This window comes from Pleuronectes platessa, chromosome 9 (assembly GCF_947347685.1).
Source record: "Pleuronectes platessa chromosome 9, fPlePla1.1, whole genome shotgun sequence".
Classification (NCBI taxonomy): domain Eukaryota; kingdom Metazoa; phylum Chordata; class Actinopteri; order Pleuronectiformes; family Pleuronectidae; genus Pleuronectes; species Pleuronectes platessa.
Window position 1 is genome coordinate 10,157,833 of NC_070634.1, and position 15,122 is coordinate 10,172,954.

The 15,122-nt window shown below is 39.7% G+C and overlaps 1 protein-coding gene across 5 annotated transcripts in view; it reads right to left on the minus strand.

Moving 5' to 3' along the window:
- Window positions 1-15,122, minus strand: part of si:ch73-63e15.2 (protein strawberry notch homolog 2) — a 60,701-nt gene that overhangs the window by 23,772 nt on the left and 21,807 nt on the right. For 4 of the 5 annotated variants that reach the window (XM_053431325.1, XM_053431324.1, XM_053431323.1 and 1 more), the window contains one exon: window positions 14,572-14,695. In XM_053431325.1, the coding sequence (XP_053287300.1) occupies window positions 14,572-14,695 (124 nt within the window). Of the gene's footprint in view, window positions 1-7,513; window positions 8,003-14,571; window positions 14,696-15,122 lie in introns of those variants that run through there. The other variant, XM_053431327.1, reaches the window with a different exon arrangement.

The window sequence follows — 15,122 nt, forward strand, 5'->3', positions numbered from 1 at the left end:
TTTATAGCTAAAAGCACATATATACACCTACAGTAAGCCCCATCTTGTTTCCACAGAAAGAGTAAATTGTATTTCAGGGCCTGGTTGATGACAGTTGTCTGCCTACAGATGATTAATGGAGGAAGACTGCAGTGAAAAACATGGCTGTAACATCTCCGTATAACACGGCACACGCAGAGCTGCTGCTAGATGGTTGTGGTTGAAGATGGTGCTTATCAGCTTTTAAAATCTGAACTAGAATAATAGATTTCTAAACACAAACCGTCCACAATCAGCTCGATGTGTTAGGCAGTGTGATGAACGATCTGAAACATGTCACACTCTTTCAAGACAATAAAAAAAAAAACATGGATCTGTGAAACTCATCCAGCAGTTGTCTGAAGAGATATGAGGAACAGCAGTTTCTGATTTAATGATTAAAATGACAAGGTTATGACGCAGCTGATAAGATCAGGCGCTGCAATACATGGAAGTCCAGCAGCCCTATCTTTTCATTTATAAAGCATCATTTCAAACGGTGTGGACTCCTCATTGTCTGTCAGAATCGACTTTGATGGGACTGTAATATAAGTAGGTTTTATCAGATATGAACCTTTTTTTTGTTGTTGGTCTCTATTCCCTAAAATGCTCTATATTGTTGCACTCATGGCCTCTAAAATTACTGAATTTTTGGAATCCCCTCACTTTATTGTGGTCAAATCCTCTGTGATGTAGTCCCTGTCACTGTTAACTCCATCGGGTCACAGAAAAGTCAGCTTCAGTTGTCAGACAGTATGTGTTCATGTATTTTGGAGGCATAGCGTCAATCAATCAATAGCGAGGGTTGATTGGAGGGGGTTGAATGTCTCTTTTTCCCCCAAAGTGTAGCCTGCTCTTCCTAGCTTTTTCAGGAATACCAACCCTAGCTTTAATGTGACACATGAACAAGACAAAGACTGAAAAATCCTTCAACAAACATTACAAAGCTTTTATCTGCCTATAATTCATGTAATTGCTACACATTAGAGGCTAAAATGTGTGTCAGTACCAAAAAGCAATCTGCAGGTGTGTTCTTCTGTGTATAGTTAAAGACCACATCCTGTTAAGCTCAATAACCTGTTGAGGCCCCAGACAGGCAGGCCAGGCCCAGGGCTTCCCCCTCCTACACACTGCCAGCTTGGCTGCTTATCCAAGGCCACGAAAGAAGCCAAGCCGGCCGCCTACTTACCCCACACACCCACATGTACAAACAAACACACACCTCAAATGACCTCACCCTGTACATTTTTGTCAACTCTCGTTTATTCTCTCACAATTCTTTTAAAACACATCCCCCTATTTCCCCCTCCCCCACTCTGGCCTTTCAGCCACAATCCTAGTTTTGTTTTCTCAGTGAATTCTGCAGCATTAAGAGGATCATCTTAACCTGACACTTACTGATATTCATTTCCCTGATGCTCAATATCTTTTTGGGAGATATAATCATCTGCCACACAGTTACATGAGGTCATAGATGGCATTGCATTACAATCACTAGTATGTACCAAACAATACAATTAAATTACAAATAAATAATCTCAGAATACCATTTTACACTGCAGTGTATGTTGACTGAAGTCAACGGAAATTCAATAGCCTCGTTGCGAAAAAATTATATAAATGGCAGTGGTTTGTCAGAGCAGCAACTGAGCCCTTTTCAATTCTCTCTCATTATTCTGATGCTGAATATGTTGTAAAATATCAGTGTAACCAAACATAACAGTGTCACAGAGTCGAGAAGGTGCACTGAAAGCTGTCAGCATCTGTGTTTGTCGATGGGACGGTGGGACTGAGAATTATTAAATCACCTGCCCCACTCCATGATCAGCTGGCTGAAACAGCCCCCACCCCAGGCAAGGGGTCAGCTGTTGACCTTGTTGCAGTCAACAGACCCTGATTGATGACCTGTGTGTGTGTGTGTGTGTGTGTGTGTGTGTGTGTGTGTGTGTGTGTGTGTGTGTGTGTTTTCATGAGGTGGGTCTGGGGCCAGGCACCGAAAAGCCACCAATGGTGTCTTGCTCTCTGTGTGTATTATGTTATGTCAATCTGTCTGCGTGTCTGACATCCCAGGCTTATCTGCTGGGCTGTGACTTTAATAGCACGACTCTGATCTTTACTTCTCCCTCACCTTCTTGCAGACTATGTAATTAAATAACTTTTGAGGAGACTTTTTTGTTTTAAGTGGTACATTGATTTGTTGTGATGCGTAAAAGTGAAGTGTTTTGCGGACAGCAAGAGGCATCTTTTACATGCAGACATAAATCTGCTTATCCTGTCACAGAGCCTTGATCAAGGTGACAACTTGTCAAAAATATTTTTTATTTGTGTATAAAAATACATGGAAATATGATCTTGTTTAGATCTATAAGAAGACTGAGTAACACAAACTGCAGACAAAACATACATTCAAACACTTTTAAAGGTCTGTAACAGACAGCTGAATATCTCAGGGTTAGAGAATAGTAACACTAACCACAAAAAGCTTCGTTTTTTACTGCTGCCAAGCCATGAATGGTAATAACATTGACATTTTATATGTCTTTTTTTCCCCAATGAGCAAATATTTCTAAGATTCAGATTGACCTTGCTTGAAAGCTGAGCTGAAATTAATTTTCTAATTGTTACCGCTGAGAAACAAAAAAATATTAAATCTTCATTCCGATTGCCCTTTTATAGCTGTTGGGTCAAAATAAAATTATTGTTTCATACTTGTTCACCCTAAAGACAGATGATTATAGCCGATCCCAGCCCAACTGTCCGTGGCCAATCAAAGAGGTATACCCATTCCAACCGCCTCATGACAGGCAGGCCGTGTGGTGCCAAGTCTGAGTAAAACAAGACAGGGTGAACTTGCTGCTTACACGGCTACTAGAATTTTCCAGTGTTTTCAGATTTTCTGGGAAATAGAAAGATCCGATGTCAAGTGTCCCGACAAGCAGCTTCAAAGAACATGCTTGCAAGTTATGTGTGCGGAACAGCCTGAAGCTTACATTGAACTCACTTATTTTGGCTAATAAGAGGAACACGACTTTTCCATGCACATGGTTCTGCCAGCAAATAATCCACTTGACAAATTCAGATTCTTTCTCCAACAGAAAGGACGAGTAGAGTTAAATGTGTCAGGCAACACAATAGAAAAAATAGGGCGAAAAAAAGATTCCAAAGCAATGAGGGAAATTCGGTCCACTGTGTATTTGGTGCCAAGAGGAAATAACTCAACAAATGGGTGCCATTGACGATGAGTTGGCATTAACAGAGGTATGTCAAAATAGTTTAAACCTGCATTTCGGGAAGTAAAAGAAAATAAATGCTTCCAAAAAACACAATTATTCTGAAATGTCTTTGTGATAATTAGACATGAACAAAAGAAACATAAAGCACATGAAACTAGACTCACACTAACAATAACTGTGTGTTTGTTTACTTGTGTTTATGTGTGGGAAACAAATTGCTTGTGTGAGCCTGCATCCATAGTGTTTACAGAAGCGGATGTGATGAAGAGTGCTGACGCAAGATGACGTCTTATTATGCAGAAATTTCAACACAGCCTACTGCACAATACTTGCTAAAGGGGTGAACGCTGTCGTTTAAAACAGTCAGCGACGAGGTCCAGTGGATAACTGAAAATGTTACTGAATGTAAGTTTAAGAATATGGCAGTGGCCCAAGAGTTAATATGATATATTTAGAGAAAAAAGATTTTAAGTATAATCTAAAATGAAATTCAAAGTAAAGGTTCTGTGTCTGTCACCAGGGAATATACCGTATGATCATATCCCATTTTCAATTGCATTATGTGTTTGTAGAAACATCTTAAGTCTATATTCACATCTTCTCATTATCTGAATCAATTGTGGCTTCTTTTGTCATGACACACAACCGCACTTCACACACCTCATGCTGTGGGTCAGGATGGTTGGCTGATTGCCCATAAGTTGTCGACCTGGTTCTTAGCCAAGCCTGGTAACGGATGCAGGTATTAACTCTTTTACAACCATTGGCTAAGCGGACATTTTGACTATAACGATAAGTTAATGAAGGCTGCCTGCTGGCTTTTATTCTACCTATTCGGTGAACCACCTAAAGTCGACAGAACCCCTAAAAAAATATTATCAACCAAAATTCATGGTACACTGTGGTCTAATTCTCCACAGTTATTTGTAATGCAATATCTTTAATAACCATAATTACTGTGATGAAATGGTTGATTCTGTACAGCATCAAACAAAATAGTATCCAGCATTAACCAAAGTCAGCAAGTCTCCAAGATGCAGGCGCAGCAAGTGCAGCAAGCAATCACACATTTGTCGTGTGTTGTAAAAACATGGCAGAAGGAGCAGCAGGCAGGTGGGGGCCGTTACACCAGGAGAACTTCTCGTAATCTCTGGTAATAGCTAACAAATGCTAATATCCACTGTCGCTACCATGTGTTGAACAAACACAGATATTTTGCCCTAACTCTGACATTTTGGGTCAATTTCTGCACTATTATCACTTTTAATGATCATTTTTATTTTGTCAATATAATAATTCTAGAAATTGCTATATTTTGTGTATCAGTAATTTACAAATTTGACAACACATTTTAACAATCCTGCGACAATATTAATAATCACGATAATTTTGGTCACCATTATCATGACACAACCTTTTTTGCACCATTTTAAGCAAGCAGTTATGCAGGAGAAGAACAACTAAGCACATTTGATGTGCCCTTCAGATGCCTTGTTCTTAACAAAACAATATTGAGAACTATGTCTGTCTTTGTATTTATAGATGACTGTGATAAGCATTAAACCCTGAAATGACGGCACAACATTTCAGCTTTTCTTTTTTTTTTATCCGACAAAAGAGCAATATCTCAACTTTGACTAAAATATGCATGTTTAAATGGTTATCATGCAAACATTGAGCAAGACATGGTGTATATTCTAGACAGGTTGCTCGTATATTACAGCGCAAACACTTAATATGACTTATACATTCAAACCTACAAGAACATTTTAGAGAGACCTGCACTTGGGGAAGAAACCATAGAGCTCTAGACACCCACATAAAGACACGATGAGAATGTGCAAACGCGCAACAGAAAGGCTCCTGCTGGTCAGCTGAGTCGAACACAGAACGCTGGTGCGGCCAGACGACGCTACTAAACACAGAGCTCCTCGGCCACCTATAATCGAATACAACCCTGAGATACACAAAGCTTCTCAGAAGTTATTTTATTTGTCTCTTTGTCTATGCCTTTATTTAATTTAAGAATGTACCACCAATGTGTTAATTTAAACTTATGATAACTTTGAAGACTGGTTTTCAAGATGTTCCTTGTCATAAAGTGTTTATGGCCTTGAACGAAAGACCCTATATATAGATTGCACTACAATCTATCGAAACACTAATTAATATGGTAGATCACACAATATATCTTATTTACTCATATAGCTGCTTTGAATTTCAAAGCAAAGACGACAACAACAGTGCAAACAATTTACAAGAAAAGTAGAATCGTTCCATTTTGTCAGCTCTACAAGTGACGACTGACATATATGAGCTAACAGGAAAATCAAATGATCTATAACACCTTTATATACAGTCTAATGTAACACACACTGACACTGTGTCATCTTCATTCTGCTGCACAGCCTGTCCTGCCTACTGTCAACTGTCAGAGCGGACAGATTTACTACACGTATCCTGCATCTTGGCAGCATGAACTGTTTTTCAAGGCCAACAATAATTACTTAGAACATCACTCTGTTTGGTTGTGTTTTTACCTCACACCACCCTGGAGTTATTCCACAGCTACAATTAATGTTGGCACTGACATGATGCATTTAAAGCAACACTTTTGAGATAGGTTCACTTAGTGAAGATATGCAAGGACGTTTTTCCTCCTTCCATCCTTTCTAGCATAAGTAGCGTCTCTTCTCCTTCCACTCCACCACTCATCATCATCCCCCTTTGCACTCACTCATCCTCGCATTCATTGTTTATTCACTTCCCGTAAGTAGCACGCCTAGGTCATGGTTGAGGTTTAATGTAATACCAGGAAACTGACAACATTTGCCCACTGAGACAGCCCTGCAGCACTGTCGACCTTAAAGAAGAGGTTCGCAATGTTTCAAATAAGCATTTGTATAAGCGTTTCACATAAACAAGATCATCTTCACAAGAAACCCACATTAACAGTTTCAGATAATCTTAAAATATTTTTGCATGGAGTGACAATTGTGAATTTTGTCCATCTGCGAAAAGATTACAAATTGTTCTCTAGTCACAGCAAGAACATCTCTAGAATAGTTCATATGATCACCTGTTTATTTCTTTAAGTCACATTAAAAAAATTATAAACCTATCCTCTAGGACTGTCTGTAGCTCACATTTTGTCTTGTAAGATGTTGGGCACACAATGATAATGATAGTAATGTTGGCATACTGAAAAGTGAAAGTACTGAAAGTTTTGAAAAGAGAAACCCCAGTCAGGCGGAGAGAAATACACAGAAGCAAATGGGCCAGGACTACAGGATTATTTGTCGTCTAGGCTAATGTTGAGCAGTATATTTCACTGGCAGTGAGAGACTTTTACTGCCTAATAATTAAAGAAAACATGACATTACATTTAGCACTCAAATAACATCCAGAACTACACAGAAAAGGTTCATCTTCAATCTGCTGACCCCTTTATGTTATGTTATAAATATATCGTTTAAATTGGAACCAGTGATTGTGGGATGCGTCATATTTATGAGGTGAGAAATACTGACAAATGTTTTGAATAGTTTATCAGCTTGATCAGCTTGATCAGCTTTTTCCGTGGAAATAGGCTCAGCAAGTTTCACACTAATAAAGTCATCATGATATTGATGAGTTACAATTCTACCAACACTATGTAGTCTGTTGAATGATATACTTAATAAAAGAAAAAATCTGCAGGTCTAGTCACAGTGCCATACAACAATGGGTGTTTACAATAGCACACCAAAAAACAGACAAGAGCCCTATTTAGCAAAACAAGATATCAGGTTCTAGCACTTACTGGAAGACAGCAAGGAATGAGGCAGACAATCATTTGTCATAGTTCCTGGCTGCGAAAAGCCCCAATAGTGCACCATGTTATTAGCTGACACAGTGGCAAGAAAATGTACCATGTATCAAGCAAGGACACTTGATCTTACACATCTCATTTGAAAAAAAAATGCCATTAACTTTTCCATAAACTGGATTTAAATAATATCAGTTCCAATGCAGGCCAAGCTTCAGACAAAAAATAAAGAGTAAAGAAAAATGCATTCATAAATGTTAAAACTAAAATCCCAGTCAAGTTATAAATTGAAAATAATTATTAAAAAAGAAGTAATAATTACTGAATAGCCTTGTCTAGAGCTCCCACAATAAGGACAGAAACACAGCTCTCTCTTATATTTCAACAAAATAACAACAAGCCATGAAAAACAGCAGTGTAATACTTGATTAAAAGAAGCAATTGATACCAGTACCTTGGGAAGTGGTCGTCCCAGCTGTGAATACAATTTAGTCCAGAACTGCATGAGAGACATGGGTCCAAACGCTGCAGTGTGTGTGGGGGGGTAAAACACACACACACACACGCATATACTCTCCCTCTTCACCTTGACTCCCTGAATGCTAAAGCCTCTTCCATGTGTTGGTCAAAGTGTTGGCATTCACCCTACAGCTGATACACTCCAGCCCAACAGTGGAGCCTCCCTAGCCCTTTCACAGTTCCTCTCTGGTTCAAAACACACATCTGCCTCTCTGCCGCAGGTGAACGCTCTCTGGGCAATGAGCTCACACACATCAGACCCAGCTCTGTTGCTGTCACAAAGCAAAGACACGGGCAAGTCTAAAACATGCTTCCTGCTTCTCTAGGACAGTCGGGCGTTTGCATAGCGGGCTTAGTCATAGTGTTTGAGGACTAGTTCCTCAGAGCACAGAAAGGTGGTTGGGGAGTGAGTGAGAGCGCAGGGTAGGGGAGGGGAGGGGAGAGGTGGGGAGAAGAGGGAGGGAGGAGGGGAGGAGCTTTCAGGAAATGATGCTTTTGTTGGTAAGTGACTAGAGTTACTGGCAGTCGGGCCCTTTTTACTGTACATGGTGTAACTCAACCGCATTTGTAGTGTAAACAGTTTTGCGCTCTGGACCTGGCTGCTCCTCACCCCCCCTGCTCACTGCTATGTTTAATGGGCTTGGGCCACTATTTAATGATTATTATATTTAGAGATTGACTCCCTACGTGCGTGTCCGTCTTACTTCATAATCTGCCTCATGTCTTTCTGTGCAGTGTCAATTGCAGAACTTCTGCTCTAACAACAATTACTAAATTATATTATGATCTATAGATTAGAGGTAGAATAGCTGATGAGAACAAAAAAAAGTAAGTAATCTGGATAATCCAGGAAATGTGTCACTTAAGAGAATTGAATGTGTTATTGTGAGGTGTCTATTCACCTGTCAAAACATTCTAAAATTAATTCAGCTCCGTTGTGTTGATTGGCACCGAAATAAATTTAACAGGCAAATTTATAGTTTTCACAAAGTTGGCCAGTAGTGGTTCTCCTCCAACTTTATAGACAGCTGAAAATAACAAGAAGACAGCTGAAGTGTTCAGAAACGGATTAGCAGGTCAAGTGCTAGCAGCAAATATGCCAATTCAAAGGGGATCTCGGGCGTCAGCCAGTACTTGTGTCTGTGCATAAGTATACTGAAATACCTCATCGCAGATTGACATTCCCGCTTACTGGAACTCGGGACGCCGTTGTTGAAAAAATATAATATTCTGGGAATCTGATGGCAAATGGGTTCTTTCAACAAATCCAAGATGTTGATCTAAGACAATGATGTAACGTCAGTTTTTCTGATATTAAAAGAATGTTAACTGTTTAGGAGACTAAGATAAATGAGGAAATTTGTTGAATTTAAAAACAGAAATAATGTAATTTATTTCTCCCGTGGGTGGATTAGATGGAGGGGTCCATTTGCACAGTCAGCTTCCAGGAATAATGATATCAAGCCGGCATGTTGAGGTACTGTAAGGTCCATCTCTGCTGAAGACTGCCAGAGACGGAGTGGCGCCCGACCATGGTGTCATCATGTGAGTGGGAATCCTCTGAATAATGTGTGTATGAGTGCATTTGTGCGTGTGTGTGTGTGTGTGTGTGTTAGTGGGACATAGCAGGTCATTGACAAGGGATGAATCATTGATAAGCTTCTTTAGAATACAAACATACAAACACACAGACACGCACCTTATTGCATCACAGCCCAAAGTAAGAAGAACCCACCCTTCACACCATGACTTCACACCAACAGAGATAATGCATTACAGCAGCCTTGTTGCACGGGGCACATTCGGTATGTTCTCCTGTTGCTTTGCAAAAACCTCTTTACTCTGAGTGAGACGCTCCACACCCTCTGTGAACTTTATCCCCCTGGACTCTTAGTATAAAGGACTTAGAAATATCCAGGTGAAAAGGGGATGGCACACACAGAAGACACAGATGAAGATGTCTAGAGAGTTTGTGGTGATAAGAACCGGTTTCTGTGTTGTAAAGAAAACCATGTGTTCTCTGCAGTGATGTTAATACGTCACTTTCTGCCTCTGTCTGCTGCACCCGGCTGCTCCACCTCTCGCCTGAATAATGCAGAGAACCTCCCGCTGTGCTGTGCATGTGTGAAAGGCAAACTGCTGGTAATCTCTGAAGCAAATTCCCCTGATTTTACCCATGTCTTAAAATTGCAAATGTGCAACTGCCAATGTAAATAAAAGAGCAGTTCTTGATAGATAAAGGATATAGAAGCTTAACTATCAAAAGCTACACTGAACTTAGATTAGATCAAGTGGAGCACACACCCTTACAGAAAACAGTGCACCCATTGAAATCTCTTCAAATTAACCTTTAACTTCCCCTTGTAAACTGGGCCATTCAAATTACTGCTGGTGTCTTACAAGGAAGTGACTGATTGTTTTTATGATTTGCTTACGGTCAGAAATAAATCAAGAAAAACAACATAATAGTCAATGCTGGTAAACCCAGAGATACAAGATCCTTTCAGTTACCTCCAACATTGGATTCTGAACAAATTTGGGATCGTTTGAATTCAACTTTGGTTGTCTGCACAATATGGTTATGATGATGGATGAGCTACAGTCTGTGTAGCTGCAAAGGTATTGGTAAATGCATGCATTACTGGAATCAGTGAACTTTAGCATTTACCATACACTGTGATTAAATGAGTTTTTCCATGGAGAGATATATGTTTTCTTGACGACATGGCTGCTCAGGGAATCTCACCCCCTTTACCAACATGTACAATCTTTTGTGGATATACCAATGCAATCAACTTTGATAAAGACATTGAACTTTAATCTCCAGCTTGGTTTAATTTTAATCTTCAGCTTGGTTAAAAGGCTGACCGACAAATTCAGTTTCGATGATTATGTACAGTGTTTAGCAGGTGGAGCGGTTTTAATTAGAAAGACGATGACTAGCATAATTGATGCAAAGGTGAGTATATTTATGTCAATTTATATACTCTATTTATGACTTGGTGAGTTCACACCCAACATGACGTGAATTGTTTGTGCGTCGAAATAACATACAGAGTTCAACATGTAAGGTCAAACACAGCAATACTGTAGCTATTGGACGTTGTTAGCCTCACTATTTACACTATTAACGTCAAAAACGCGTCAATGGTTTCACTGGTTGACTCCATGCAAATGATGTAGGCGGGGAAAGGGATGTGATTGGCAAGTTTCTAAACTGGGTGCTGGAGAGTCTCTTTATTGTTTGTTTTAAATGTAATTTTATTTCTCTTGTTTAACTCTTAATTTATGACAGTGAATGCAGAGCCAGCAGTAAACAGTAAATTTGAGCTGGGTGGATTTCTTTCTGGACAATCAATAGGAAGCCTCAATTTATGACCCCTTCCTGCCTTCTGATTTGCATTTAGCACCACTAGTGTGACTAGTGAGCATTTTGGACCCCTAATGTATAACTTGTCAACATTATTGTAATTGACACATAGTCTTTTGGATATGGAGTCTCAAAGGGAAGTTTATTAAATCTAACACAAACAAACATTTGGCTCTTATTTTCAAGTTACCGGCAATCTAGAAGAGGACATCCTGTCCACATGCGGCAGCAGTGGGTTTCCTTACATATGAGGATATTCCAACAGAGCTCAGTTGAAATGCATAAACAAAGTTGGGAGGCCGTGCGAACCAAAGTGACTCTACAGCTGAAGTAAACATGGCAGTCATGGGACAAATAATCGCAAAAATAATCACATACAAAATTCTACCCAGTCGCACTTGGCCAAATGTCTCTGTCATGGTTCAACGCCACAAACAAGACAAGAATTCCTGCTTTCTGATCATGGATATGTTAAGTGGTACTAAGGCTGGGTCGCCATGTGCTGTGATGTGATGGGCAAAATGTAGAAGGAAATAGGGGGCTGAGTGTGAGGCAGTGGATTAGTCACAATGACCCCGTGACTTACATTTTCTCTGCATGCCTCACATGGCAGGGAGTGACCAAAACCAAAAAGAACAGCTGAGAAAGCGCAACACAAGCACAACAACGTCTTTCTCTCTCACACTCACATACACAGACAGAATCAAATTACATGTCTCCAGTACCATGAAACCAAACCTTCTGCTCATGAATGCTCCAATAATGAAGGAGCTATTTAAAACCAAACTAAGCATAAATTTAAACTGTCAAATAAAACCTTTCTGAATATTTACAGAGATGATAACGTCCAGCATGTATCACATAATCATGAACCCCTGTAATTACCTGTAGGGACGATAACCAGATGTGCTAAGACAGGCAGATGGAAAACTAGGGAAATCCCACGTGAATCAGAGAATTCACGCCCTTGCACCACACACGTGATGACATCACTCCCTTGTGTACGAAGCCATCATGTGAAGCCTTTGTTCTTGAAACCTCTCGAGCAGCTTATAATACTAACACAAATCATTTTCATATCAATTCTATCACTCCTCTCTTTTTTTTTCTCCACAGAAACATAGCATTCATCCACACACCTGGACACAAACAGGAAGCAAAACTCTTGTGTCTACTTGTGCTTCCCTCTAAACTGATGCCGATTATTAACTACACCACATGTTAATAGAAACGGTTGGACATTTGCCTAAGCAGTAAACTCTGGATAAACAAAAAGTTTGAAAAAGCTTCAAAACGGACGTCAAAAGTAAACAAAGGAGAAGCAGCACCTGATAATGTCCAATGATTTTTAACTTAAATTGTTGTGAGAATGAGTTTACAATTCGGTCCAGAATCAACACTTCTTCTTGCATGCATTCCTGTGTTAGACATACTAATGCATACCTTGTAAGGATTTAACTTGGCAAAATCTTGCTTAACTTCAAGTTTACTAAATTCCACAATTTAGATTTGAGCTTTTACCAAACTCTTAGGCTGCAAGAGACAGAGTAGAATTACTGCCGTATGCCTCTGCCAGCCAGTCAAGTTTCAGTTTACATCTTTGTGTATCACCCTCATCTACACACAGTTAAGACTCAGGAATGTTCTCAATATGGATGTTGTGAACAGACTCCTCCATCTGTTTCTAAATTTTGCGTTTTAAATGTCTTTATGTGAAACACTGTCACAGGGAAGCTGATCTCTTGGATATAAAATCTCCCCGTCCTATCAATGTATTTTGTCATAGTTCGCTAAGTTATGACCACAAATGTGTTTTGTGAGCTCACAGGGAACTTGACATCAGTTAATCTTTTAGTCCAAGTAGATGTTATTACCAAGTTTCTTCTAGATGTTCCTAAGATGTGTCTTTAGAACGGACAAATGGACAACCAGACAGCATAAGGCATCAGGCCATAGTTATCAAAAAGCCATAAAAAGCTCTGTCACAAGCTGAAGGAAAATCCCTTTATGTGAAATTGACTCATTTTGCATTTGGTTTAAGCAACATCTGAGCTGTATAGATAAAAAAAATTGTAATAAGTTGTTGTTATCAGTTTTATGACAAAAAATGAACTGTATAACAGTTCTATATAAGTGTGTGATGTAATCCTGTAGAATGACCTTTCACTTTCTATTTCAATGGGCTAAACTGAGCTAGGTATCTTTGCCATTTTACCAAGTGGTATCTAGTCATAGAGATTTCAGTGGTTTCACTTTTATTTGCTGGAGTTTTCAGATGTTTTTCCGAGGGGCGCTGATCTGACGTGAATGGAACTGATTCTGTTCTCCCAAAAACACAAACAAATAACTATTTTGAACCTTAACACCTTTTTTTCAAGCTACAAATAGTGTTAAATTTGACCTCACATGTGCTCTGTGAACAAGAAATCAACTTTACACAAAATGTTAAATTTGTGGGGATATAAAATTCGGGTCAACAGCAGTTTAAAGCGATAGAATAGGGAAATGTTTTATTATTCAGTGAAAAGCCATAAAAATGCATAATTAAGGTAAGAAATGCCCTTTCTCTTGCTACCCTTCTCTTATTATTTACTGCTTTGGCCTTGTGTTGAACCAGCCCCTGATGCTTTGCTATTTCTCCTGTCAGACGGGATAATCATTAGGGGGATACTGCCAATCCGCCTTGTAACCCATGACTGCCCCTCTTTAAAACTCATTATCATAGCATATTGTGTTTTTGTATGCTTCCATAATGGCGCTCATCAACTCAGCCCAAATTTTGCTCAGATTAGAAAGTCACTGGTCTGTGTCATTACAATTCGCTGCTATTCATACAGTGCTAACTATAGAAAATTGGCTGTATGGACACACAAGTGCACAGATATAGAAAATGCAAATGATGGATATAAACCATCTGGGGGGAGGGGGGTAATTATTTGAAAGAGGAGAAGGCTGCACTTTAATTTCACTGCCTAAATCAAACATTTCACATCCTGGAATAAATGTTCTTTTCTTACAGTTGTATTCCCTAAACAGAGTTAATCCTAAAGACACCAAATTATTCAAAAGAGCTTCAAGACAGCCTTACATCTTCAACTGGCTCCTGAAACATATCTCACTTTGTGGACTCAATCCAAGCGTGACTGAAAATAACACTGACTTCTGAAGATGCACTGTGGAGGTGTAGAAGAAAGTTAAACTGCAGGTCTTATTAATGACATGCCTTGACAGGAACGGGGCAGGTACCGCTGCAGTCGTCTAGACAACACTAGGCTTTAATCAAACTGCTCGATGGTAAATTAATCTGAGCTGAATACTTATGGGAGACAAGATGAAAGAGGAGGGTGGGAGGTGTGGTAACCGGTGTTTGAGTAGGTGAGTTGAGTGTACTTGTGTGGCCGCTTGTTCCCAATACAGTGTGTGTGTGTGTGTGTGTGTGTGTGTGTGTGTGTGTGTGTGTGTGTGTGTGTGTGTGTGTGTGTGTGTGTGTGTGTGTGTGTGTGTGTGTGTGTGTGTGTGTGTGCGTGCGTGCGTGTGTGTGTGTGTGTGTATGTGTGTGTGTGTGCGCGTGTGTGTTACTTTGGTACAAATAAAAATATGAGCAGCAGATATGTGAAACTTACCTGTGGGAAATCTCCATTTCTAGGGAGGTTGAGGCTGGAAAAGTCCACCTCCGGGAATCCCGAGTACACGTCCATGTGCACATCCGGTGTGGTGGTGGTAGTGCTGCTGTTAAAGTGGTATTGCCTGTATGGGAAAGAAGAGGTTTAGTGTGTTTACCTGTCACACATCTGAGTAAAACTGACACGTGCGGTTTTCTTCACAGTTGTATAAATGTACACCTTGCAACTGCCAAGTAAAAACACAGCTTTATACTACTGTGCAAAAAGCAGCTCCAGTAGAGAAATGAAAGGGACACATAAAAACATGTGATCAAATGCGACAGTCAAAACAGTACAAGGATGTGATCCAGTGATTTTATACCACAAATATGGTGATCAACACTATAATACATAATTACATCCTGTTTTTAGCAATTCCAACACAGCACACAGGCTTAACAGTTGAACACACTTTCAGTTTATATCAGTTTATACTTTCAGAAGCTCTGGTTTTTAATGCTAGCACAACCTGCCAGCTTAAAAATACACATTTACAACATCCACCAGCTTCT